This window comes from Oncorhynchus gorbuscha, linkage group LG02 (genome assembly GCF_021184085.1).
Source record: "Oncorhynchus gorbuscha isolate QuinsamMale2020 ecotype Even-year linkage group LG02, OgorEven_v1.0, whole genome shotgun sequence".
Lineage (NCBI taxonomy): Eukaryota > Metazoa > Chordata > Actinopteri > Salmoniformes > Salmonidae > Oncorhynchus > Oncorhynchus gorbuscha.
The window spans coordinates 10575618-10602237 of record NC_060174.1 but is presented as its reverse complement, the minus strand read 5'-3'; the positions used below and the strand labels follow the sequence as shown (position 1 = coordinate 10602237).

The 26620-nt window shown below is 43.2% G+C and overlaps 1 protein-coding gene across 2 annotated transcripts; it reads left to right on the top strand.

Moving 5' to 3' along the window:
- Positions 1-1369: 1369 nt before the first annotated feature.
- Positions 1370-26471, top strand: LOC123997010 (mitofusin-1-like). Of its 2 annotated transcripts, none has more exons than XM_046300939.1 (18): positions 1370-1535; positions 2296-2427; positions 2566-2701; positions 5669-5831; positions 6170-6294; positions 6746-6854; positions 8706-8813; positions 14080-14233; positions 16198-16265; positions 17530-17651; positions 17936-18062; positions 19291-19395; positions 19578-19680; positions 20640-20866; positions 24371-24535; positions 24825-25021; positions 25394-25528; positions 25834-26471. In XM_046300939.1, the coding sequence occupies exons 2-18, from the start codon at positions 2307-2309 to the stop codon at positions 25901-25903; spliced, it is 2235 nt and encodes a 744-aa protein (XP_046156895.1). In that variant the 5' UTR covers positions 1370-1535; positions 2296-2306; the 3' UTR covers positions 25904-26471. The 2 variants fall into 2 exon arrangements, with proteins under 2 accessions (XP_046156895.1, XP_046156904.1); XM_046300948.1 differs by having other exon boundaries at positions 2291-2427.
- Positions 26472-26620: the final 149 nt, after the last annotated feature.

Genomic DNA, 26620 nt, shown 5'->3' with positions numbered 1-26620 from the left:
TGGCTTGATGATTAAAAGGTAAATAATTTTCGTGAGCCTTAAATATTTTTTTCTGTTATGCATTATCATGTCTGTTTTGAATAGGCTATAATGTAATTCCAATTGACATTTTTTTTCTTGAGTAAAACATGAATTCTTCAACAGAGGGCAGCATAGCCTACCTGCCTGTATTTGTTTTCTTTAGACTATGTCGTCAGTGATATTTAATCGGGCAAAACTTGATATAGGCTACAAAATGAAAGATGTTACCCATGGACACAAAGGCAATTAGTTTAACTATGGCCACACGTTATCTCATTTTCAAACATAGCCTATGGAAGTATTATTCTCGGCATACTGCAGACATGTTCAACATTAAGGGGAACATATTCACATGGATACATTCCAGCCGTTTGTAGTCTTGCCTTTTATTGATCAGTTTAATATGATTGTTTTTGCACCATGCATACAAAGTCTATCGTACTGTAGTAGACATTTGTTTCCACGATTTCAGCTTTGCTAATTTAAGTTGATGAAAAAGAGGTGCAGCGCAAATTTGCTTTCAGTTTCCTTTTTATTGCCGGTTCATTGAAGCACAATTTCATTGAAACAGCTCCGCTTCCTCGGGCTTTAATCTTACAAAACCGGTCCTCTTTATGAATAGTCTCACCCAATGTGGTATTTTAACATTCTCTATGAGGAAACTAGTTATTGGACAAGATTCCTCATGACATAGCTAATTAACTATTCATAATCCAGTGAACCACATCTGGACAACATTTCATGTAGTCAGTGGTATTAGGCAAAACGTGATATTGTAGGCTACTAAATGACAGATTCAATGTTACCCAAGTTATCTTACTTTCGAACATAGCCCATAGAAGTTTTATTTTACTGTAATAGCCCACTGCAGTCATGTTTAAAATTAAGGTAAACATACTTGTATTGATACATTTCAGCCTTTTGTAGTTTTCTATGTTTTGTAACATGCTTCTATAAGCATTGTTAAAAGTCAAGGTGCAGATTGTTCTTCTATTTAACGAAAACAAACATATTCTGGCAGATTGTGTCAGATATAGTAACATTATTATCCACATTAGTCCATTGTCCCTACCAGTTTTAGCCAACTATTTGCAGCTGTTTGGTAATGACGTTGACATACATATCTGGCAGCAACATATGTTCAACTTTGGTCCGGAGCTGTTGCAGACACCATCTTCTTAAATAAGAAGAACTCTAGGACTCTAGGTTTTAATGCACTCAGTCAAAACAATTCTTGTGCCCTTGCCAAAGTTGAAGAGGGGAACACCAAGGAGTTGGTTGCATTCTTTGGCCATTGATAGGATGACTCGTGGTCACATGTCAACTCGTTGACATATAGTCACTCCCCTTTGCCCTGATCGTTTGGAGCTGCTGGGACTGAGTAATAAATTAATTGTTAGCTAGCGACCTGTATCAAGAACCTTACCAAATATTGACTATTCATTATCGGCAATAAGGGTTACCCCTGTCTGTGGTATGAAAAGGTAGCTTTGGCCATCTCGCCTGAAGTTGTGGTAAGGGGAATTCAATTGACTACCATGAAAGATAGGTAACTTTAGCTAGTTAGCTGACATAAGACAATGACACGCGTTACAAAACAGCTGAATTTAAATCATGCGAAATAACACCAATTTGTTAGTTAGTAATGTGATATAACAAATAACATTAATGTAAAGACATTCCAATGTTTGGTAGGTAGTTGGTTTTTGCTAATGACTTGTTAGCTAGCTAGCTGGGTGCACATAGCTAACATTAGCTACCCAGCCACCAAGATGTTCGTTGACATGTTATTCAATATCTGTCGCTTGTCAGTGTAAGGTTACTCAACCTTTAGCTAGTTGCTAATGTTTTGTCGGCTGCTGGGATGTTTTGTAGCCAACCAAAAGTGTTTTCATTTGCTAACCAGACCCTGTTAACCAACCCAGACATCAAGCTAGTTGTGTCATACATAAGTCTTACAATAGTAACAGCTGTTATTTGGCTTTGACTCATGAAGGCTGATATGGAATTATTATAATTATTTTTAAGTTGTGGTGTGAATGTCTGTTAGTTGACCAGCTGTGTTCATGGGGAAAGTGATGATGATGATGATAATAATGCTAAGTATCTAGCATGGTCCAGGCACATGCTTGGGCATCACGGCCAGTCAATATGTCAAGGAACAGACTTGTCAGTATTTGGGGATAAGGACAACTTGCAGTGTATAATGAGGTAGTGCACCTTTTTGTAATGTGCATACTTTCTCTCTCTCTCTCTCTCTCTCTCTGAGATCAGAAAGCTGAAGCATGGATTCGCCTCAGGACGACTTCTCTCCACTCAAACGCTTTGTAGTGGCCAAGAAAAAGATAAGTGACGTGTTTGATCAACTGCTGGAGTATGTGAAGGAAGGTTCTGTGTTTGTAGAAGGTGAGTGTGCTGTATAGTAAATCAGATGCTTCGGCCACATTTTGAATGTCAAAGTAAGTAGTCGAATGCAGAAAGGGTTTGATTTTTATATTGTGAGTACACTGTTCTCTTATTTTTTCCCCGTTGTGGATTTGTCAGAAACTTGTCGGAATGACGCCTTAGAGAATATTGCAAGTCGGGAGCAACAGGAGCAGATTCGGGCGTATGCCGGCAAACTGCAAACTATAAAAGATGTGCTGGCACGCAGACACATGAAGGTGGCCTTCTTTGGCAGGTAAATGCGTATAGTCTGCTGCATTTTGATTTCTCCACTCTTTTGCGTGTGTTTTTATTTTATTTTACACAGCTTCCAGGATAGAACTGAAGTGTGCAACCACAATTTGAGCAAAGATCAATGGATTGTAACATTGAGTTTGGCCTTTATTGATCAGTTAACATTGTTCATGTTACACCATTGCATACCAAGCACTGTATTGTACTGTAGTAGACACTCGGTGTCCCAAGCTTTCAGCTTTGCTAATTGAGGATTAAGAAAAGGTACCGTTCTGCTTTCACTTTCTGTTTTACTGCCGGTTCATTGAAGCACGCTTTCGTTGAAACTGCTCTGCTCCATCAGGCTTTTATCTTATGAAACCGGTCCTCTTTATGAATAGTCTCGACCTGTGGTATTTTAACTTTCTGTATGTGCTAACTAGCTATTGGACAAGATTCATAATGATAAATTGCCTAGTCATAAGCCAGTAAACTATAACAGTTTGAAATTCCTGTAGTTATTTCCTCATGAGATTGTATGTGTAGTTTAAGTCGGAGGTTTACATACACTTAGGTTGGAGTCATTAACTCATTTTTCAGCAACTCCACACATTCCTTGTAAAAAATCTAGTTTTGGCAAGTCAGTTAGGACATCTACTTTGTGCGTGACACAAGTAAGAGGTCGACCGATTAATCGGAATGGCCGATTTTCAAGTTTTCATAACAATCGTTAATTGGTATTTTTGTACACCGATTCGGCAGATTTAAAAAAAAAGTTAATTTAACTAGGCAAGTCAGTTAAGAACACATTCTTAATTTCAATGATGGCATAGGAACGGTGGGTTAACTGCCTCATTCAGGGGCAGAAGGACAGATTTTCACCTTGTCAGCTCGGGGGATCCAATCTTGCAACCTTACAGTTAACTAGTCCAACTCTATAACCACCTGACTCTTGTTGCACTCCACAAGGAGCCTGCCTGTTACACGAATGCAGTAAGACAAGGTAAGTTGCTAGCTAGCATTAAACTTATAAAAAAACAATCATAATCACTAGTTAACTACACATGGTTGATATTACTAGTTTATCTAGGTTGTCCTGCATTGCATATAATCTGACTGAGTATACAAGTAGTGGAGGCAGCAGCAGGCTTGTAAGCATTCATTCAAACAGCACTTTTGTGCGTTTGGCCAGCAGCTCTTCGTTGTGCATCAAGCATTTCTTCTCCAACACTTTGTTTTTGCATTATTTAAACCAAATTGAACATGTTTCATTATTTACTTGAGGCTAAATTGATTTTATTGATTTATATGAAGTTAAAATAAGTGTTCATTCAGTATTGTTATAATTGTCATTATTACAAATGATTTTTTTTTTAAATGGCCGATTTAATCGGTGGCTGGTTTTTTTTTTTGTCCTCCAATAATCGGTATCGGCGTTGAAAAATCATAATCGGTCGACCTCTAGACACAAGTAATTTTTCCAACAATTTGTTTACAGAGATTATTTCACTTATAATTCCAGTGGATCAGAAGTTTACATACACTAGCTTGACTGTGACTTTAAACAGCTAGGAAAATTCCAGAAAATGAAATGGCTTTAGAAGCTTCTGATAGGCTAATTGACATCATTTGAGTCAATTGTAGATGTACCTGTGGATGTATTTCAAGGCCTACCTTCAAACTCTGCCTCTTTGCTTGACTTCATGGGAAAATCAAAAGCAATCAGCCAAGACCTCAGAAATGTTGTAGACCTCCACAAGTCTGGTTCATCCTTGGCAGCAATTTCCAAACTCCTGAAAGTACCACGTTCATATATGTACAAGCAATAGTACGCAAGTATAAACACCATGGGACCACGCAGCCACCATACCACTCAGGAAGGAGACGCGTTCTGTCTCCTAGAGATGAACGCACTTTGGTGCGAAAAGTGCAAAACAATACCAGAACAACAGCAAAGGACCTTGTGAAGATGCTGGAGGAAACGAGTACAAAAGTATCTATATCCACAGTAAAACGATTCCTATATCGTCATAACCTGAAATGCTGCTCAACAAGGAAGACGCCACTGCTCCAAAACCGCCACATAAAAGCCAGACTACGGTTTGCAACTGCACATGGGGACCGGTTTGCAACTGCACATGGGGACAAAGATTGTACTTTTTGGAGAAATGTCCTCTGGTCTGATGAAACAAAATAGAACTGTTTGGCCATAAATTACCATTATGTTTGGAGGAAAAAGGGGGAGGCTTGCAAGCTGAAGAACACCATCCCAACCGTGAGGCATCTGGGTGGCAGCATGTTGTGGGGGTGCTTTGCTTCAGGGGGGACTGGTGCACTTCACATAATAGATGACATCATGAGGGAGGAACATTATGTGGATGTATTGAAGCAACATCTCAAGACATCAGTCAGGAAGTTAAAGCTCGGTTGTAAGGATAATGACCCCAAGCATACTTCCAAAGTTGTGGCAAAATGACTTAAGAACAACAAAGTCAAGGTATTGGAGTGGCCATCACAAAGCCCTGACCTCAATCCTATAGAACATTTGTGGGCAGAACTGAAAACTGTGCAAGGAGGCCTACATACCTGACTCAGTCATACCAGCTCTGTCACGAGGAATGGGCCAAAATTCTCCCAACTTATTGTGGGAAGCTTATGGATGGCTACCTAAAACGTTTGACCCAAGTTAAACAATTTAAAGGCAATGCTACCAAATACTATGTACACTTCTGACCCACTGGGAATGTGATGAAATAAATAAAAGCTTAAATAAATGATTCTTTCTTCTTCTATTATTCTGACATTATTTTTAAAATAAAGTGTTGATTCGGACTGACCTAAAATGGGACATTTTACTAGGATTAAATGTCAGAAATTGTGAAACTGAGTTTAAATGTATTTGGCTAAGGTGTATGTGAACTTCCGACTTAAACTATGTTTGATGAAAATGAGGAGTCACTAGACCTCTTAAGCTGTGTTATTTGCTTAGGACGAGTAATGGGAAGAGTACAGTGGTGAATGCCATGCTGAGGGACCGCGTGCTGCCCAGTGGCATGGGTCACACCACCAACTGCTTCCTGAGTGTGGAGGGAACGGACTCGAACAATGCTTACCTCAAGACTGAGGGCTCAGAGGAGGAGAAGAGCATCAAGGTAAGTTCTCTGGTTATGTGGATATACTGGTTGGAAGATTAGGCTAACTTCTCTTACCACTCATAGTGGGCTTTACACCCTAGGTGTACAGTGGGCATTACACCCTAGGTGGAGATGGAAACGTGCTACCTGATTGAGTTACTTAGAGTAACTCTTACCACTCATACATAGTACCCTCAGTCATGTTTTTTTTCTGACCCTCTAAGCAATTAATTATTAATGAACTTTAGTATAGATAAGATTATGTCGTCCTCAACATTGACAAGTTGTCAGGCGGGCAGAGTTTGAGTGACTTGAAATCCATTGAAATTATACTATGATTCCCTTTTTCTCTCCAGACTGTGAACCAGCTGGGTCACGCGCTGCACATGGACCAGAGTCTGGATGCAGGCTGCCTGGTCCGAGTCTTCTGGCCCAAGACCAAGTGTGCCCTGCTCCGAGACGACCTGGTCCTTGTAGACAGGTACAGTAACGTTACCCTGACAACGCTACCACACCTTTCCAATTATACCGTTGGTCTTAACCACGTGTACAGTGCTCCAGAGCTTTACGAATAGCAAGATCTACACGGTTGTCTTTTTGTTATTTGATCAGACACTGATGATCGTTATATACACAGGTCACCTATCAATTAAACACTGACAAAGGCTGAAGAAGTGAACCCACATGACTTTTTTTTTTGCTTTTCTGAGTGCCTCCCTGTTTATGAGGATTGCAATTTTACCTCTGTAGCTTGCTCGGAGTCCATACAGGATGATCTGTACTATTGCTAAGTAGGGTAACTAGAATAGCCATCAACCACCAGTGTCCCAAGCCCCATGGTAAGGATTGGCCACCAGTAAACGGAGGTTGATTAGGCTGTATTACTCTGAGAAGCAGTGGCCTGCTCTAACACATCCTCTCATCTTCTTTAGCCCTGGGACAGATGTCACCACACAGCTGGACAGCTGGATCGACAAGTTCTGCCTGGACGCTGACGTCTTTGTGCTGGTGGCCAACTCTGAATCAACCCTAATGAACACGGTAATGGAGCTCACAATCTGACCAATCCCAACAGGATCTAGACTGAGCTGACCACTCCATGCATCCACCTGAAAGATTTGACAAACTTGTCTTGTAGCAGAGCTTCCTGGAATGCAGATAGCTGTGTGCTCATGGATTTTTCTAATGGGTTCCTTGTAGTTCTTTTTCCATCACAAACATCCTGGTCTTTTTGGAGATGGGAAATACGAAAGGATTTGATTTAGTCATTTTAACAGTTCTATCAAGAGGTTTGTGTTCTACAAAGCAGAAATGTTAAGCTTACTTGACGCAGCTACACTGAACAAAAATAAAAGCAAGTTTAAAATGTATATATTTTTCATTTAACCTTTTTTATTTAACTAGGCAAGTCAGTTAAGGTACACTGGTGTAATTATCATGCCGTTTAATCAGCTTCTTGATATGCCACAGCTGTTTTTATTTATTTAACTAGGCAAGTCAGTTAAGAACAAATTCTTATATATGAACTGCCCACACCGCCCAAACCCGACAACGCTGGGCCAATTGTGCACCGCCATATGGGACTCCCCCAATCACGGCCGGATGTGATACAGCTTGGAATCGAACCAGTGACTGTAGTGACGCCTCTTGCACTGAGATGCCGTGCCTTAGACCGCTGCACCACTCTGAAGCCCAGGTGGATGGATTATCTTGGCAAAGGAGAAATGTGCACTAACAGGGATGTGAACAGATTTGTGCACAACTTGAGAGAAATAAGCTTTTTGTGCATATGGAACATTTCTGGGAACTTTTTTATTTCAGCTCATGAAACATGGGACCAAAACTTAACCTGTTGTGTTTTATATTTTAGTACAGAAGGAATTGTCAATGTATTTGATGTATGTGTTTTTAAGGTTGTCTTTGCAAATTAACAGCTTGTGTAGGCTGGTTAAAAAGGTTGTAACTTTAACTGAAGTGTTTCCTTTCCAAAGCTTGTTAGTCATCAGTGCTAGGATACGGCTGGCTCCATTTTGCTCCAGCACTTAGGCCCAGCTCTGTTTATGTCTGCCGACACATTCATGTTATGTCAGAGGCATGTAGTCAATCACTGGGCTCTCTCGTTATCTGTGCCAAATCTCTTCAAGGGACAGGTCCCGTTTACCCCTCTCACTTATCGTTTTGACTATGCACCCTAGGATACCCAGCCTCTGATTTTCAATCACAGAACCCAGTATATTGTAAGTGCTCTAAAGTACATTAGATTAGTGTTATTAGACTGATAATGCGATGCACCTGGACACACACTTGTTACGCAGATGAAGTGAAGAAGCATTAGTTCTGCTTTAGTTTAGGGAGTAAACTCCATTGTTTGTTGAATAACAGTTTCAGTGACTGGAGACCTTTTCCTAGCTTATTAGCTATTTCATAACCTACAGTATCTTCGTGACCTTTTTACAAATAGACTGAGTGAAAGTTTGTACTGCACTTTCTCTATAGTAAGGGCGTGTTTATGTATGTGGGGAACTTGCGCGCGCACGCACACACTCTATTTACACAGAACTACATTGTAACACCTTATCTCTGAATTGTTTGTAAAGGTTAAACACATTGGGAAGTCTGGTGTAGACTGTAATGTTTGACTCCAAGCATGTGCCCCTGGCAACGAGGTTTCCAACCTCGTGTCAGCCAGCTGTCTGTGCCCTTCGTGTCTGTCCTTCTTCTATACCCCGCTCTCTCTTCCAACTCTCCTGTAAAATTGAAATCAATAAAATAAAGGAATTGAGTTGTCCTTACACAAAAATATAATTAGATACATAAAGGTTAACACTACACTTTGGTTTTAAGACTTAGTGCACTAACAATTCCTGACCTTGCATGTTTCTTGTTTTCCAGGAGAAGCATTTCTTCCACAAGGTGAACGAGAAGCTCTCCAAACCCAACATCTTCATTCTCAACAACCGCTGGGACGCCTCAGCCAATGAGCCAGAGTATATGGAGGATGTGAGTGACTTACCAACAATAACTGGGCATTAATGGAAATGATTAATTAGTCAAAGTGGAAATGACCTTGTCAACTGGAGGAATAAAATCAAAGTGTGTGTGACTGACAATTATGGACAATAACCGTTAACAAAATAAATGGTCATAAAAGGTATGAAACATTTTAACAGGGAATTATTAACTAGGCAAGTCAGTTATTTACAATGTTGGCCTAACCCAAACGACTCTGGGGCCAATTGTGAGCCGCCCTATGGGACTCCCAATCACAGCCGGTGATGATTCAGCCTGGAATCGATCCACGGTCTGTAATGAATTCTCTAGCACTGAGATGCAGTGCCTTAGACCGCTGTGCCACTTGGGAGCCCCAAAAATAACTTGGGAGCCCCCCCCCCCCTCATTAGCCTATTCACAACCACTTGTCATCTAATTCCGGCAGATGGGAAGGGACACTGCTGTCCTAGCTTCAGGGGAAGTTGATTCCACCGTTGGGGTGCCAGGACAGAGAAGAGTTTGGAGTGGGTTGTGTGTAAGAACGATGTGATTGGGTTGGGGATGTAGGGTTTGAGCCTTATGGTAGGGTGGGGTATTTTCTGTTGCTGCTCCTTAGGCAGGTACCATGGTATTGTCGTGAATGTGTGCTTCGACTGGAAGCCAGTGGCGTGTGTGTGGTGGACCGGGGTGACATGGGAGAACTTGACGGTTGAACACCAGGTGTTCTGGATAAGTTGCTGGCGTTTGATGGCACAAGTGGGGAGCCCAGCCATCAGCGAGTTGCAGTAGTCGCAGACTGGAGAGGAAAGGTGCCTGGATTAGGACCTGCACCGCTCTCTGTTTTGGGGTAGGGTTCTACTCTATGGTTGTTGTCGAACATGAACCTGCAGGAGCGAGCCACTACTTTGATGTTTGCAGAGAACGACAGGTTGTTGTCCGGTGTCATGCCAAGGTTCTTTGCTCACTGGGAGGGTGACACCACAGGCAGGCCTTCCCCGGAAGAAATGGCAGCTATGTCTGGTTGAGTTTGAGGTGTTGGGCTGCCATCCAAGTTGAGTTTTCTGCCAGACACGCAGAGATGTGTTTTGACACCTGGGTGTCAAAGAGGAGGGGGGGGAAGAGAGAGGGAGAGATAAGTAGTCATTCGCATAGCAATGATAGGAGAGACTGAGGATATGACCGAGCTGAGTGACTTTGTGTATAAAGAGAAGATTGCTTAGTCGTGAGCCCTGGGGGACACCGGTCGTGAGCCCTGGGGGACACCGGTCGTGAGCCCTGGGGGACACCGGTCGTGAGCCCTGGGGGACACCGGTCGTGAGCCCTGGGGGACACCGGTCGTGAGCCCTGGGGGACACCGGTCGTGAGCCCTGGGGGACACCGGTCGTGAGAGGATGTAGAGCGGCCTGTGTGCAGAGAAGGCCAGCCCTGAGAGGGTGGAGAGGAGGATTGGGTGGTTCACGGTGTCAAGGGCAGCGGATACATTTTAGGAGGATGAGACTAGACGACAAATATTTAGCTTTGGCACTGTGGAGAGCCTCTGTGATGATAAACGGGAGCAGTCTCTGTTGAGTGACATCTTGAAGCCTAACTGGTTAAAGGTATATTAAAAAAAATTGTTCTGAGAGATTTGGTCAGACCACAGGCTCAAGTGTTTTTTTGAAAGAAGGGAGACCGTCTGTAGTTTAAAAAATTTTTTTTTTTACATCCATTGTTGAGGGTTGGTTTGTTGAGGGGTGGGTTCAATTTCCTCTCAAAACAGACTACTTCTAATAAAGTTAACAAAGCACTTGCTAGTGTGGGAGATTAGGCCTGGCTCGCAGTCGGCGTTCCAATTAATTCGATGGGGTTGAGGTTAGGGCTCTGTGCATGCCAGTCATGTTCTTCCACACCGATCTCGACACACCATTTGTGTATGAACCTCGCTTTGTGCACGAGGTGTTATCATGCTGAAACTGTTACCACAAAGTTGGAAGCACAGAATCCTCTAAAATCATTGTATGCTGTAGCATTCAGGTTTCCCTTCACTGGAACTAAGGGGCCTAGCCCGAAACATGAAAAACAGCCCCAGACCAATAATCATCCACCAAACTTTACAGTTTGCTCTATGCATTGTGGCAGCGTTCTTCTGGCTTCCGCCGGACCCAGATTAGTCCGTCGGACTGCCAGATTGTGAAGCTTGATTAATCACTCCAGAGAACGTGTTTCCACTGTCTCCAGAGTCCAACCGCATCGAGCTTTACACCACTCCAGCCGACGCTTGACATTGCGCATGGTGATCTTAGGCTTGTGTGATGCTGCTCGTCCATGGAAACCCATTTCATGACGCTCCTGACAAAGTTATTGTGCGGACATTGCTTCCAGAGGCAGTTTGAAACTTGGTAGTGAGTTGCAACAAAGGACAGACGATTTTTATGTGCTTCAGCACTCGGCCGTCCCGTTCTGTGAGCTTGTGTGGCCAACCACTTCACAGCTGAGCTGTTCTTGCTCCTAGACATTTCCACTTCACAATAACAGCCCTTACAGTTGACCGGGGCAGAAATTTGACAAACTGACTTGTTGGAAAGGTGGCATCCAATGACTGTGCCACGTTGAAATTCACTGAGCTCTTCAGTAAGGCCATTCTACTGCCAATGTTTGTCTATGGAGATTGCATGGCTGTGTGGCTGAAATGGCTGATTCCACTAATTTTAAGGGGTGTCCACATTTTGTGTGTCTGTATTGTATGTCAATTTACAGTAACTAATCAAAGCTGGTGGACATTCTCCTGATTGATGGAGTCACTTAGAATCTACTAGGCTACTGTATTGTGGTCGCAGTATTGACGACAAATGTTACGGTTATTTCAATAAATAAGTAAAGTACTTCAATAAATTAATCTACCTTTTGGCTGGCTGTCATGTTCCAGTAGACCTAAATTAGTTTATGATCCATTCTTCTACTGTGGTCATTTATCTCACGACTGCATGCATTGCATGATCAATGTTGCAAATGTGAAGTGATTGATCATATAAGCCTGTTGGATGTTCAAAATATATGTATTTTTATTTCTAGAATCAGATACTCATATGAATGAATAGGCAGTTCAGTCAACTGAGCAGTAGACCTAAATTTCAGTTTAATCCATTCTTCTCACTTTTGTCATTTATAGCCTCTGCTGTGTAATATTGCATGATTGCTTTAGGTCAAATGATGTCAAAGTCCATTGATCATATAAGCCTGTTGGATGTTAAAAATATATGTATTTTTATTTCTAGAATCAAATACTCATATGAATGAATAGGCAGTTCAGTCTTAATTCTGGTATTAGGCAATCGGGTATCAATTTCACAAATATTAATCCCTTTCTCATTTTTGTTTCTTTCTATAGCCTCTGCTGTAGTAATATGCTGCAGTTGATTGCTTTAGGTCAGAGTGATGTCAAAGTCCATTGTTTGAACCCAACATAGCAATTTATATTTGTCAACTGTTTGTTTAAAATTCATATCGCTTATTCAAATGGGATCAAATGTTCAAAAGGAATGTGTTTGGGAATTTTACTTTTTTATTTAACCTTTATTTAACTAGTGTCTTGTCTGGAAAGCAGACTGAACCAGGTTTTCCTGCCTCCCCATTTTCAATTTGGGGTGTAACTCAACAAAATGTGAATAACGTTGAAGGGTTGTCAGTTTCATAAACTCACCTAGTTTAATGCATTAATTATAAGATTGGGGGGTTCAACTTAATTTTGAACTAAATATAGTTTCACAAATTTACCCTAAATGTTAAAATTGAAAATGCTTCTGGGTAATAATAATTTTAGAACCTGAACGTAATGGTCGGGAGAAGATTTATTTCCAATAGTTCCAAGCTGTCAAAACCATTAGTTTGAGACTGGGTTGTCACCAAAGCTGTGTTGTATTCTTTCAGTATGTCATAGTTAATTTTCAAAGATGGATTACATGCTCAAACATTGTTTATATATTTTTAACAAGAATGACAATTATGACAACTGTGTCCATTTGCATTACAATGACTCGTTACCCAGAATCATACACAGCTCTAGACTATGGAGTTTCTGTTATTGCTATGGACTCTTAACATTGTGGTGATGTTCAAACCAAAGGGTATTTGTCACGTGCGCCGAATACAGCAGGTGTAAACCTTACAGCGAAATGCTTACTTACAGGCTCTAACTAATGGTGTGAAAAAAAGTGTATAGGTAAGTAGAGTACAGGAGGGGAATGAGCACACACCCCTGGGGTGCTCCAGTGTTGAGGATCAGCGTTGCAGATGTGTTGCTACCTACCCTCACCACCTGGGGGCGGCCTGTCAGGAAGTCCAGGATCCAGTTGCAGAGGGAGGTGTTTAGTCCTAGGATCCTTAGCTTGGTGATGAGCTTTGAGGGTACTATGGTGTTGAATGCTGAGCTGTAGTCAATGAACAGCATTCTCATATAGGTGTTCCTTTTGTCCAGGTAGGAAAGGGCAGTGTGGAGTGCAATCGAGATTGCATCATCTGTGGATCGGTTTGGGCGGTGTGCAAATTGGAGTGGGTCTAGGGTTTCCGGGATAATGGTGTTGATGTGAGCCATTACCAGCCTTTCAAAGCACTTCATGGCTACGGACGTGAGTGCTACGGGTCTGTATTCATTTAGGCCGGTTGCCTTTGTGTTCTTGGGCACAGGGATGGTGGTCTGATTGAAACATGTTGGTATTTCAGACTCAATCAGGGACATGTTGAAAATGTCAGTGAAGACACCTGCCAGTTGGTCAGCACATGTCCTGGTAATCCGTCTGGCCCTGCAGCCTTGTGTATGTAGACATGTTTAAAGGTCTTACTCACGTCGACTACGGAGAGCGCGGTCACAGTCGTCCGGAACAGCTGATGCTCTCATGCATGCCTATGTTGCTTGCCTTGAAGCGAGCATATAAGTGATTTAGCTTGTCTGGTAGGCTCGTCTCACTGGGCAGCTAGCGGCTATGCGTTCCCTTGTAGTCTATAATAGTTTGCAAGCTCTGCCACATCCGATGAGCGTCAGCCTGTGTAGTATGATTCAATCTTTGCCCTGTATTGACGTTTTGCCTGTTTGGTGGTTTGTCGCAGGGCATAGCGGGATTTCTTTAAAGCTTCCGGTTCAGAGGCCCGCACCTTGAAAGCAGCAGCTCTACCCTTTAGCTCCGTGTGAATGTTGCCTGTAATCCATGGCTTCTGGTTGGGGTATGTACATACAGTCACTGTGGGGACCACGTCCTCAATGCACTTATTGTAACGATGCCATACCGTTCCCCTCTTACAGGTTCGAAAGCAGCACACGGACCGCTGCGTCAACTTCCTGGTGGAGGAGCTGAAGGTGGTGGACCGGGAGCAGGCGCCCAACCACATCTTCTTTGTGTCAGCCAAGGAGGTGCTCAACTCCCGCATGCAACGTGCCCAGGGCATGCCTGAGTCTGGTAAGCCCGGCCGGTGGTGGTGAAATGGAGGGGGGGGTGTAGGCAAGCATGTGTGAATAGTGGTAAACCATGGTGTCCTGGTCAAACCAGGTGTTGGGTGTGTACTGTGTAGGTGACTGTGTGGCTGGATAGGGTGTGTGGGGTGAGCAAGCAGGCTCACTCAGGCCATAGGTTTTGTCCTGTCCACACTGTATCCCTGATAGGCTTCTCCAAATTAGATCCACAGTGTCCTGCTCCAAACAACACTTCCCCAGCCAAGCTATAAAACAAACTGAAACTTCACTATCGGCTCTTGTCAACACCAGCTACATGGGATCAAGGCACTTATGCAGTCCATTGGCTCACATGTTCCAACATGACCTTTTTGTTTGGGTGGTGTCAGTCTTGAGTTTTTAGCCTGGCATCCATCTTCTCCATCTGTGATGTAATTTCTGATCCTTTCTAGTAGAGGTCGACCGATTATGATTTTTCAATGCCGATACCGATTATTGGAGGACCAAAAATGCTGATACCGATTAATTGGACTTTATAAAATAAAAGTGAATTTGTAATAATGACAATTACAACAATACTGAATGAACACTTATTTTAACTTAATATAATACATCAATAAAATCAATTTAGCCTCAAGTAAATAATGAAACATGTTCAATTTGGTTTAAATAATGCAAAAACAAAGTGTTGGAGAAGAAAGTAAAAGTGCAATATGTGCTATGTAAGAAAGCTAACGTTTCAGTTCCTTGCTCAGAACATGTGAAAGCTGGTGGTTCCTTTTAACATGAGTCTTCAATATTCCCGGGTAAGATGTTTTAGGTTGTAGTTATTCTTGGAATTATATCACTATTTCCCTCTACCATTTGTATTTCATTAACCTTTGACTATTGGATGTTGTTATAGGCACTTTAGTATTGCCAGTGTAACAGTATAGCTTCCGTCCCTCGCCTGGGCTTGAACCAGCAACACAACGACAACAGCCACTATCGAAGCAGCGTTACCCATGCAGAGCAAGGGGAACAACTACTAGAAGGCTCAGAGCGAGTGACGTTTGAAACGCTATTAGCGCGCGCTAACTAGCTAGCCATTTCACTTCGGTTACACAGCCTCATCTCGGGAGTTGATAGGCTTGAAGTCATAAACAGCGCAATGCTTGACGCACAACGAAGAGCTGCTGGCAAAACGCAAAGAAAGTGCTGTTTGACTGAATGTTTACGAGCCTGCTTCTGCCTACCTCCGCTCAGTCAGATACTTAGATACTTGTATGCTCAGTCAGATTATATGCAACGCAGGACACGCTAGATGATATCTAGTAATATCATCAACCATGTGTAGTTAACTAGTGATTATGATTAATTGTTTTTCATAAGAAAAGGTTAATGCTAGCTAGCAACTTACCTTGGCTTACTGCATTCGCGTAACAGGCAGTCTCCTTGTGGAGTGCAACAAGAGGGAGGCAGGTCGTCATTGCGTTGACAAGTTAACTGTAAGGTTGCAAGATGGAATCACCCGAGCTGACAAGGTGAAAATCTGTTCTTCCCCTGAACAAGGCAGTTAACCCACCGTTCCTAGGCCGTCATTGAAAATAAGAATGAGTTCTTAACGGACTTGCCTAGTTAAATAAAGGTGTAAAACAAAAAACGGCAAATACCGATTTCCGATTGTTATGAAAACTTGAAATCAGCCCTAATTAATCGGTTGACCTCTACTTTCTAGGTTAAAGGGATATTTCACTTTGAAACTTTCAGGTGTTTGACCACCACCATTCAAAAGCGAGTGGACCAAAGCGGTGCTCTGCAGAGCTCTTTCCCCAGGCTTTTTAATTCACTGCTAACTGATACAAAAGTGAAATGTCCCATCTTTTTAACATTTTTATTATTTATTTTTGTAGTAGTTTATAGACAAAATGGTACTAGACTCAGTTTTGGAGAGATGTGGTGGTCTTTGGATGACAATATGACATTTCCCAGGTGGAGCTTTAGCCGACGGTTTCCAGGAGAGGCTCAAGGAGTTCCAGAGTTTCGAGGGGATATTTGAGGCAAGTGTTTGTGTGGGGTGTGACAATGTCTAACACCACTTGTTCTCAAGCCTCCGATGGGTTTTAATGATTTAAATACAACTAATTTAATAAAAGCCCCACAGTATGAATGTAAAATTAAATGACAGAAGTACAATGAAATGTATTCCAAGCAATCAAGATGACCGTTAAAACAATGTGTAGTCAAGTCAAACAGTGGCTGTTCCTCAGGGTGCAGCCTAGGACATTCGGAACATGCAGAGTGAGGCGTACCAGGCTCTGTCTCTCTGAATTCTCTGGCCTGGCTTTTCCAGTGGGACTCTGAACATCGTGTTGGAGCCATGTGGGACGAGAGACAGAACTGTGTCAAAGTGTGTGTGCTTGTTATGGTAGAGAAAAGATTAGCAATAGAGAAAATTCCTTGTCTATAGCTCAGCTTACTTAAGCTGCCCCATACCATTTACCTCTATAGGGTCGGACACCTGAAGGGAAAGCTGAGTAATGATTATATTCCGTGCCACTGCAGATAGTAGTGTTGAACCATTCTAATCACTATCTCTATGATCCTGTGCTGTGAGAAACAACTAGTCTTTCCATCTCATCACCGGACTACTCGTCTCTCCACCAATCACACGTCTCCAAACCAAGCCCGCCCCGCTGACTCTTTGCTTAGGCCAATCAATGTGCATATTACCATCAATCTCCGTCTTCATTGCTGAAGTCTAGATTTGCTTTGGCGAGGATCATCAATTTCTTTCAGTTTAATTTTCATTCTGTTCAAATCAAATCAAATCAAATTTTATTTGTCACATACACATGGTTCACTGTCATTTGTTGCGTTCTGTTGCCTGCATTTTGTCTGGTCAGTTGTTTTATGTTTAGTATTTCCTGATCTCCCTTAGAATTGCTGTACTTCTATGATTTTGCTATGTCTACGCTAACACGTTACTGTGAGCCTAAGAACCAAGGGGCTGTGAGACTTGAGATGCAGAGCTGCTGACGGAATTTCTTTTTTTTTCCCCACTTGATTTATTCCACAAAATCCTACATAAATTGCGGCAGCAGGTGTATCTCTTGTCCTTTTTTGTCCTGCCTATACCATTTTCACACGTGGTGACCCGAACCAAACTGTTCTGGCTTCACTTGGTCCTTTTCAAACTATGGTGGATGCTTATGGCGCAATCAGGCCAGCACAGCTTGGTTGGGCTCGACTCAGTAGGTTGAAAAGCCCAGTAGGTTGTCGCAGCCCCCTGTCACAGTAACGTGTGTTTATATGGCCTCCCAGGAGTGTATCTCTCAGTCAGCAGTGAAAACAAAGTTTGAGCAGCACACTATCAGGGCCAAGCAGATCACTGAAACGGTCAAAGCCATCATGGACGCAATCAACATCAAGGCAGCAGAGAGGAGGTGAGTGTTCTCTGATCCATCCGCTCACAGCCCATCCCTCTTCTTCCTGGATGTTCTGTTTAGTCAGTCATTCCCAAAATGTTTTGTATGGAAACGGTAACATTTATGATTTAGCATTGTTGTCCAATGACTAAGATGTTTTAGAATGTGAGGTGGGTTCCAACAGGGCAGGCCCAGTGCATTTTCTTAGTAATATGGATATTGGAACACAAACCTTTTGCACTTCCTGTGGAAGCACTGGTTTACTACGTGTCTCACCTTATCACTTCCTGTGCGTCCTGTAGAGTGGCCTCATTGGAGGACCGTGAGTACCAGATGGACCGTCTGGAGTTTGTGACGAACCAGCTCCAGCTGCTCATAGAAGATATCAAGAAGAAGATCAAGGCTGTCACAGTGGAGGTGGAGAGCAAGGTAAACCGTGGCCATCAAATAACATAACTGTTTACAATATGTTTTGAAATCCCTTAACCTCCTGCTCCTACCTGGCACGCAGGCGTCCCATCTAGAGCTCTGGAAATGCAAATGCGCTACGCTAAATGCTAATAGTATTAGTTAAAACTCAAACGTTCATTAAAATACACATGCAGGGTATTGAATTAAAGCTACACTCGTTGTGAATCCAGGCAACAAGTCAGATTTTTAAAATGCTTTTCGGCGAAAGCATGAGAAGCTATTATCTGATAGCATGTAACACCCCAAAAGACCCGCAGGGGACGTAAACAAAATAATTAGCATAGTCGGCGCTACACAAACCGCACAATAAAATATAAAACATTCATTACCTTTGACCATCTTCTTTGTTGTCACTTCTAGATGTCCCATAATCACTATTGGGTCTTTTTTAATTAAATCGGTCCATATATAGCCTAGATATCGATCTATGAAGACTGTGTGATAAGCGGAAAAAATAGCGTCTTATAACGTAACGTCATTTTTAAAATTAAAAAAGTTGACGATAAACTTTCACAAAACACTTCGAAATACTTTTGTAATGCAACTTTAGGTATTAGTAAACGTTAATAAGCGATCAAATTAATCACGAGACGAAGTGTTTTCTATAGGGGGCCGTCTTGAAATACTGTCCGTGTATTTCTCAACCAAAATATCCGGTCGGAGACCTGAAGAAAAAGCCTGTCTCTTGTTCGTTTGACCAAGAAACAAAGAATTGGCAAATGACAAGACTGTTGACATCGTGTGGAAGCTGTAAGTACTGCAACCTCAGCCCTATTTAATGTCTTTCGCCCATAACAATGGGTTGAAGTGGCGGATGGATATATTTTTCCACTTTCAGTGATCAGATTTTCCTGCACCTTTCAATGAAACGCATGTTCTGTTAAAGTCACAGCCGTGATTTAACCAGTTTTATAAACGTCTGAGTGTTTTCTATCCACACATACTAATCATATGCATATACTATATTCCTGGCATGAGTAGCAGGGCGCTGAAATGTTGCACGATTTTTAACAGAATGTTCGAAAAAGTAGAGGGTTGACTGAAGAGGTTAAAGCCTCATAACACTGCAGGGAATGACATTTCCTGGTCATGCTGCCAATGGCATTTTATGGATTTAATACAGCACTAATCCTCAATCCATTCCAAGGGTTACTTACCCCAGATACTGACACAAATGTTTCTCAAGGTGTCCAGCGCCATGGGCGAAGAGATCTGTCGTCTCAACGTGCTCATCGAGGAGTTCCGCTCGGACTTCCACCCCTTGCCCGACATCCTCAAGCGCTACAAATCAGTGAGTTTGAGTACCATTACACCAATGACTAACACACAGGTCTTCTCCATGAAATGGAAGCGTTGTCACTGATGTAGCATTTAGGCTAGTACCATCAGGACTCTTAACATCTCAGCAGTGACCAACCTTCTACGCACTCTGTTTCTGCAACCATTCCATGACCACCTGACCCTCCCTTACAGGAGCTGCTGAGCCACATCGAGGAAGGCATGGGTAAGAACCTGGCCTTCCGCTGCTCCAACGCCGTCAACGCCTCCGTGCAGTCCTCCCAGAGAGACATGATCGGTAGGTAGGGAGCAGTCCTCCCAGAGAGACATGATCGGTAGGTAGGGAGCAGTCCTCCCAGAGAGACGTGATCGGTAGGTAGGGAGCAGTCCTCCCAGAGAGACGTGATCGGTAGGTAGGGAGCAGTCCTCCCAGAGAGACGTGATCGGTAGGTAGGGAGCAGTCCTCCCAGAGAGACGTGATCGGTAGGTAGGGAGCAGTCCTCCCAGAGAGACGTGATTGGTAGGTAGATGGTGCACCATGTAACACAACCCCATAATAAATACTATATTTAGGATGGCCCTGTTCATGACTAGTCTGGTCTTAGATCTGTTAGCACAAACTGATCTGGGATCAGGTTTGGTCATGACGCCGGCTCACAACCCTCCCCCCCAAGTGTTTGTCATGAGGTGTGTGTGAGTGACACGGCCACCAGCCATAAAGCAGACTGACGTCAATGTTATTGACCTCTATAATGTTGGGACTATTGCTGAAGGGAGTAAACCAATTGAATGAGGGGAAAGTACGCCTAGCGCACGCGACAGGATTGTTCCATATTGCTGTCTTCTCACCCATCTATCCCTCTTGGATCATTGTGTATTTAGACACTATTGTGGAAAGGAGGGCCCTTTTTCTAACAGTTGAATAGGGTGCCAATTCAGGTTTTATAAAACAGCTTCCACTGATCCAGTTCTGTCAAATCTGACTTCAAGGAAATCAGGAAGCATTCAAAGTGTTTGGGTCTGATGTCATCTAGACCCTTCAAACTTCAAACTTAACTCTGGACCTTGAAGACAGTTCCACTGCCCCCCCCCCATTGTACTTGTTTAATTAGGGACTAATTTAGACCAGGGACACCAGATGGGTGTAAAGAATGATCAGGTAGAACAGAACCAGCAGGCTCCCAACTCGTAGGGTTAGTTGAATAACCCTGCTCTAGATTGGTGTCATTGTTTCCTCCCTTGTTTTCCCACCACCAGAGAGTCTGCAGCCTCTGCTGCCCCCTGCTGTTCAGAACCAGATACAGATGCTGGTGCCCTGTCACAAATTTGACCTGAGCTACGACCTGAACTGTGCCACGCTCTGCTCGGACTTCCAGGAAAACATAGAATTCCAGTTCTCGATGGGTTGGACGGCGCTGGTCAACCGCTTCCTGGGGCCCACCAACGCCAATCGGGCCCTTATGCTGGTCGACAATAACTTCCCGGTAAGGTGGCTCCAGGGTTAAAGTTTCCCCTTGGTGCAGAGCTAGAATCAGCTTCCTCTACCAATCTTAACCATAACCATTGGTGAGTGGAGGGGGAATGCAAAACTGACTCAAGATCAGCGTGTAGGGGGCAACTTCACCTTACTCCAGTAAGGCATGAGGGTCAGAAACGATGGAGATAGATGTCATCTGTAGTGTATTATGTTGTATAAAAGGTATGGCATGTTATGACTGTGCTCGATGGTTAAGAGTTGTGATACTGGTTGACCAGCATCTTCAGGTAACCACAGTTAAAACACATGGGTGGGTTGAATGGTAACTCCCAGAGTGCAGGGTTCAATCCCCGCGTCCACCTCTCTCACTGTCTCTTTCATCTGTCTTCATCTGTGTCCACCTCTGTTTCCATGTCTAATCAAGCATCACAAAACCCAAGGCTGAGGAACAGTCGTTGGTGAGGATTGGTGATATGTTCTTGGTGTTATCTAGATAGTTTTGGTCATGAAGTATATGTGGACACCTGCTTGTCAAACATCTCATTCCAAAATCATGGGCATTAATATAGAGTTGGTCCCCCCCCTATAACAGCCTCCACTCTTATGGGAATGCTTTTTGCTAGAGGTTGGAATATTTCTGCAGGGACTTGCTTCCATTCAGCCACAAGAGCATTGGTGAGGTCGGGCCCTGATGTTGGGCAATTAGCCCTGGCTCGCAGTCGGAATGTCAATTCATTGCAAAGGTGTTTGATAGGGGTTGAGGTCAGTGCTCTGTGCAGGCCCCTCAAAATTGGAAGCACAGAATTGTCTGGAAAGTCATTGTATGCTGTAGGGGCCTTTGCCCGAACCATGAAAAAAAGCCCCAGACCATTATTCCTCCTCCACCAATCTTTCCATGTTGGCGCTATTCATTGGGGCAGGTAGCGTTCTCCTGATATCCGCCTAAACAACATTTGTTCGCTGGACTGCCAGATGGTGAAGTGTGATTTTCACTCCAGAGAACCGGTCTATTTCTGCAGAGTCCAATGGCGGCCAGCTTTATACCACTCCAGTCGACGCTTGGCATTGCACTTGTGTGCGGCTGCTCGGCCATGGAAACCCATTTCATAAAGCTCCCAGTGACCAATGATTGTGCTGACGTTGCTTCCAGAGGCAGTTTGGAACACAGTAGGGAATGTTGCAATGTTTTGACACACGACGTGCTTCAGCACTCGTCTGTCTCGTTCTGTGAGCTCGTGTGGCCTACCACTTCACAGCTGAGCCATTGTTGCACCTAAATGTTTCCACTTCACAATAACACTACTTACAGTTGACTGGGGAAGCTCGAGTAGAGCAGAAATTTGATGGACTAACTTGTTGGAAAGGTGGCATCCTATGACGGGCCACGTTGAAAGTCACTGAGCTCTTCAATCAGGCCATTCTACTGCCAATGTTTGTCTATGGAGATTTCACGGCTGTGAGCGCAATTTTATACCTGTCGGCAATGGGTGTGGCTGAAATATCAGAGTCCACTAATTTGAAGGGGTGTCCACATACTTTTATGTATACAGTACCAGTCAAAGTTTTGGACACCTACTCATCAAATCAAACTTTATTTGTCACATGCGCCGAATACAACAAGTGTAGACTTTACCGTGAAATGCTTTACTGACAAGCCCTTAAACAACAATGCAGTTCAAGTAGAGTAAAGAAAATATTTACCAAGTAGACTAAGTAAAATAAAAAGTAACACAATAAGAAGAACGAGGCAGAGGGGGCACCGGTACTGAGTCAGTGTGGGGGGGTACAGGATAGTTGAGGTAATCTGTAGATGTAGGTGGGGGTAAAGGGACTATGCGTAGGTAACACGGCGGGTAGCAGTAGTGTACAATAGGGAGGGGGGGGGTGATGTAAAAAGTCTGGTAGCGAGTTTATTAATTGTTCTTCGTCTTATGGCTTGGGGGTAGAAGCTGTTGAGGAGCCTTTTGGTCCCAGGCTTGGTGTTCCGGTTGCAGAGAAGTTTAACTTGGGTGACTGGAGTCTTCCAATTTTATGGGCTTTCTTCTGACACTGTCTTTCAAGGCTTTTTCTTTATTTGTACTATTTTCTATATTGTAGAATAATAGTGAAGACATCAAAACTATGAAATAACACATGGAATCATGTAGTAAGCAAAAAAGTGTTAAACAGATTCTTCCAAATAGACACCTTTTTGCCTTGACAGCTTTGCACACTCTTGGCATTCTCTCGACCAGCTTCACCTGGAATGCTTTTCTAATAGTCTGCGTCTCACAAAGACACGGCGGTTGGAACCAAAAATCTCAAATTTGGACTCCAGACCAAAGGACAGATTTCCACCGGTCTTAATGTCCATTGCTCATGTTTCTTGGACCCAGCAAGTCTCTTCTTATTGGTGACCTTTTTAGGAGTGGTTTCTTGGCGGCATTTTGACCATGAAGGCCTGATTCGTGCAGTCTCTTCTGAACAGTTGATGTTGAGATGTCTGTTACTTGAACTCTGTAGAATTTATTTGGGCTGCAATTTCTGAGGTCCAGTTAACTCTAATGAATTTATCCTCTGCAGCAGAGGTAACTCTGGGTCTTCCTTTCCTGTGGCGGTCCTCATGAGAGCCAGTTTCATCATAGCGCTGGGTTTTTGCGACTAAAAGCTTTATTCAAATGAAAAGTTCTTAATGTTCCGCATTGACTGACTTGTCTTAAAGTAATGGACTGTCATTTCTCTGCTTGTTTGACCTGTTCTTGCCATAATATGGACTTGGTATTTTACCAAATAGGGCTTCTTCTGTATACCACTCCTACCTTGTCACAACACAACTGATTGGCTCAAACGCATTAAGAAGGAAAGAAATTCCACAAATATAACTTTTAACAAGGCACACCTGTTAATTGAAATGCATTCCAGGCGACTACCTCATGAAGCTGGTTAAGAGAATGCCAAGTGTGCAAAGCTGTCATCAAGGCAAAGGGTGGCTACTTTGAAGAATCTCAAATATATAAAATATATTTTGATTTAACAAAAACATTTTTTGGTAACTACATGTTTCCATGTGTTATTTCAGTTTATGTCTTCACTATTATTCTACAATGTAGAAAATGGTACAAATGAAGAAAAACCCTTGAATGTGTAGGTGTCCCAACTTTTGACTGGTGCTGTCTATGTTTAAACATGACTGAAATAGATGCCTAGTAGATATGTTTTAACATGTAATGAATGATATAGAATAGACATGCCATCGATACCACTTCAACATATAAACTAAATGTATCGTTCTCTTTCTGTTCCATTCATGTTCTGGCTTTTATTAGTGACTGAGTTCTAAATGACATGCTCCGTCTGGCCAGTGAAACAATGGGTCAGTTTGGAACCCAGGTTATCATCTAGTGGTTCTTTATTCAAATGACCTGGTAGTTAATTTCCTACATCGTCTCAATAACATCCCAGGTTTAGTATGTAATATTAGGAATCCCACCACACTCGGTAAGCCTGTGTCTGGCTCTCCTGTCCTGTTCAGATGACGCGCTCCCTGTCCACCACACCCTCCAGCGGACCCTCCAGTGTTGCCGTTGCCCAGCCCCAGGACGCCGCGCTCTCCCAGGAGGACCTGATGTCCGTGGCCACCAACCTGGCCTCCCTCGCCTCCCGCACGTCCATGAGCATGGTCATCGTCGGAGGAGTGGTGAGTAGTTGTCTTTCTACACCCAGCCTCCAGGTCACCGATATGGCAACCTGTTTACAGTTATACAGGGCTACACTGTAGGGCTTTAAACAAGCTGGAAGAGGCAGATGATGGAATACTTTATTTCTCCCCACAAAAATACAACTTTGTTTTTCCAGAATGTAGGTGGTCTTCAACTTCCCTTCAATGTTTGGGAAACTATTTTATAACACCCCCATATTAGGCCTGTCAACCCATAGAGGTACACTGCTCAAACTACAACCCACCTCCTCTCCCGCGTGTGTCCTAGGTGTGGCGGACGGTGGGCTGGCGGCTCATAGCCCTGTCGGCCTCCATGTACGGCCTGCTCTACCTGTGGGAGAAGCTCACGTGGACCACCAAGGCCAAGGAGTGCGCCCTGAAGCGCCAGTTTGTGGACTACGCCACAGAGAAGCTGCAGCTGATTGTCAGCTTCACCAGTGCCAACTGCAGCCACCAGGTTCAGCAGTAAGTAGTCTGCACCTCTGGGAATAAGGATGTCAGGGAAACTTCCCCTTTAAGAGGGCATCAAGGTTTGTTTCTATTGTGGACTGCTTTTGAGGTATGAAAACAGCTGTCAGTCAATATTCCTGTGTCATCTGTCTTGGTAGAACTTGTTCATTCAGACAAATCTGCAGGCCTCAATCCCAGTACAATAACTCATAGTTGAGCCTCGTATGTAGATGTTTCTTAAGACACTTCCTTTATGAATCAATTCACTACTGAGTTATTGTATGGGGCTGAATCTGCTGATGGACAAATCTATGCCCCCCCACCCCATCTTTTCTGTTAAATGGGTAATAAAAGAAGTGATAATGCTTTGGTCTTTGTGTTGCTCAGGGAGATGGCCACGACCTTTGCTCGGCTGTGTCAGCAGGTTGACCTGACAAAGAGGGAGCTGGAGGGAGAGATCAGCCGACTGACCGCCAAGGTCCAGACTCTGGAGACCGTCCAGTCCCGCTCAAAGATCCTCCGGTCAGTCGAGCTCCTGGGTCCAGTGTTACCCCTACCATTGACCCCCCCCCCCCCCCCCGCATAGCTCTGTTAAAATAATTCACCCCCCAATGGTTTCCATTTAACATTTTTGATACCCGTGGTGGTTTAGTGTTTTGCCTCGAATGTCATTTCTTCACCATTGGTTACATTGAGGGTTAAAGGAACAGAGTTTGAACGGCATTCATTTACAGTAGATGTTTTGACCTCAGTTATAATTGGTTCTACAACAATATTGTACCAATAGGTGTGGTCTGTGTAACAGCTTTTTTCCCCCATGTTTTCAGGCACAAAGCCACGGAGTTGGAGAGGCAGTTGGAGACTTTTACAGACCAATATCTGAATCCCCATCATTGATGATCCTCTTCACTGGAGCCTGTCTTGGCATTGACTCGCCATGCCTGGACTCCCCCCTCAGAGAAAATATGTCCATGCTTGATAGTGTTCCTCCTGGAATTTCCCCGCCTCAAAACAGATGTTTCTCCAAAAGATTTGGGGAAGTGTCCAGTCTTCCACACACACATTATTGAAAGACTTTGCAGAGAACAAACTGCCTGTTTGTTGAACTAACACAACTGCCTGTTGTGTTGCAAATACAAACTCAAATGTGAATACAGTTCCAAAGTTGGAGACATAAAACCTGGGCTGTGATGAAGTTGGGTGCTGTATCCTGTACATTGAAACTACTGCTCTTTTTAACTGTAAATATGCGTTTTACTCATGAAGTAAATGTGTGTATGTTTAGACAAATGTAGGCATGTGATTTTCATTCAGTGCTGAGTTTGTTCTGGTTCACCCTTGGTACTGGTACCCCCATTGTATGTATTTTAAGACATTCGGAAAGTATACAGACAGCCTTATTCTAAAATGTTTTTGTTTTGCTCATCGATCTACACACAATACCCCATCAAGGCAAATGGTGGCTACTTTGAAGAATCTCATATTGATTTAACACTTTGATTACTACATGATTCCATCATTTTGATGTCTTCGCTATTATTCAATGTAGAAAAATAGTAAAAAATAAAGAAACCCTTGATTACGGTGTCCAAACTTTTATAAAGTGTGTATTTT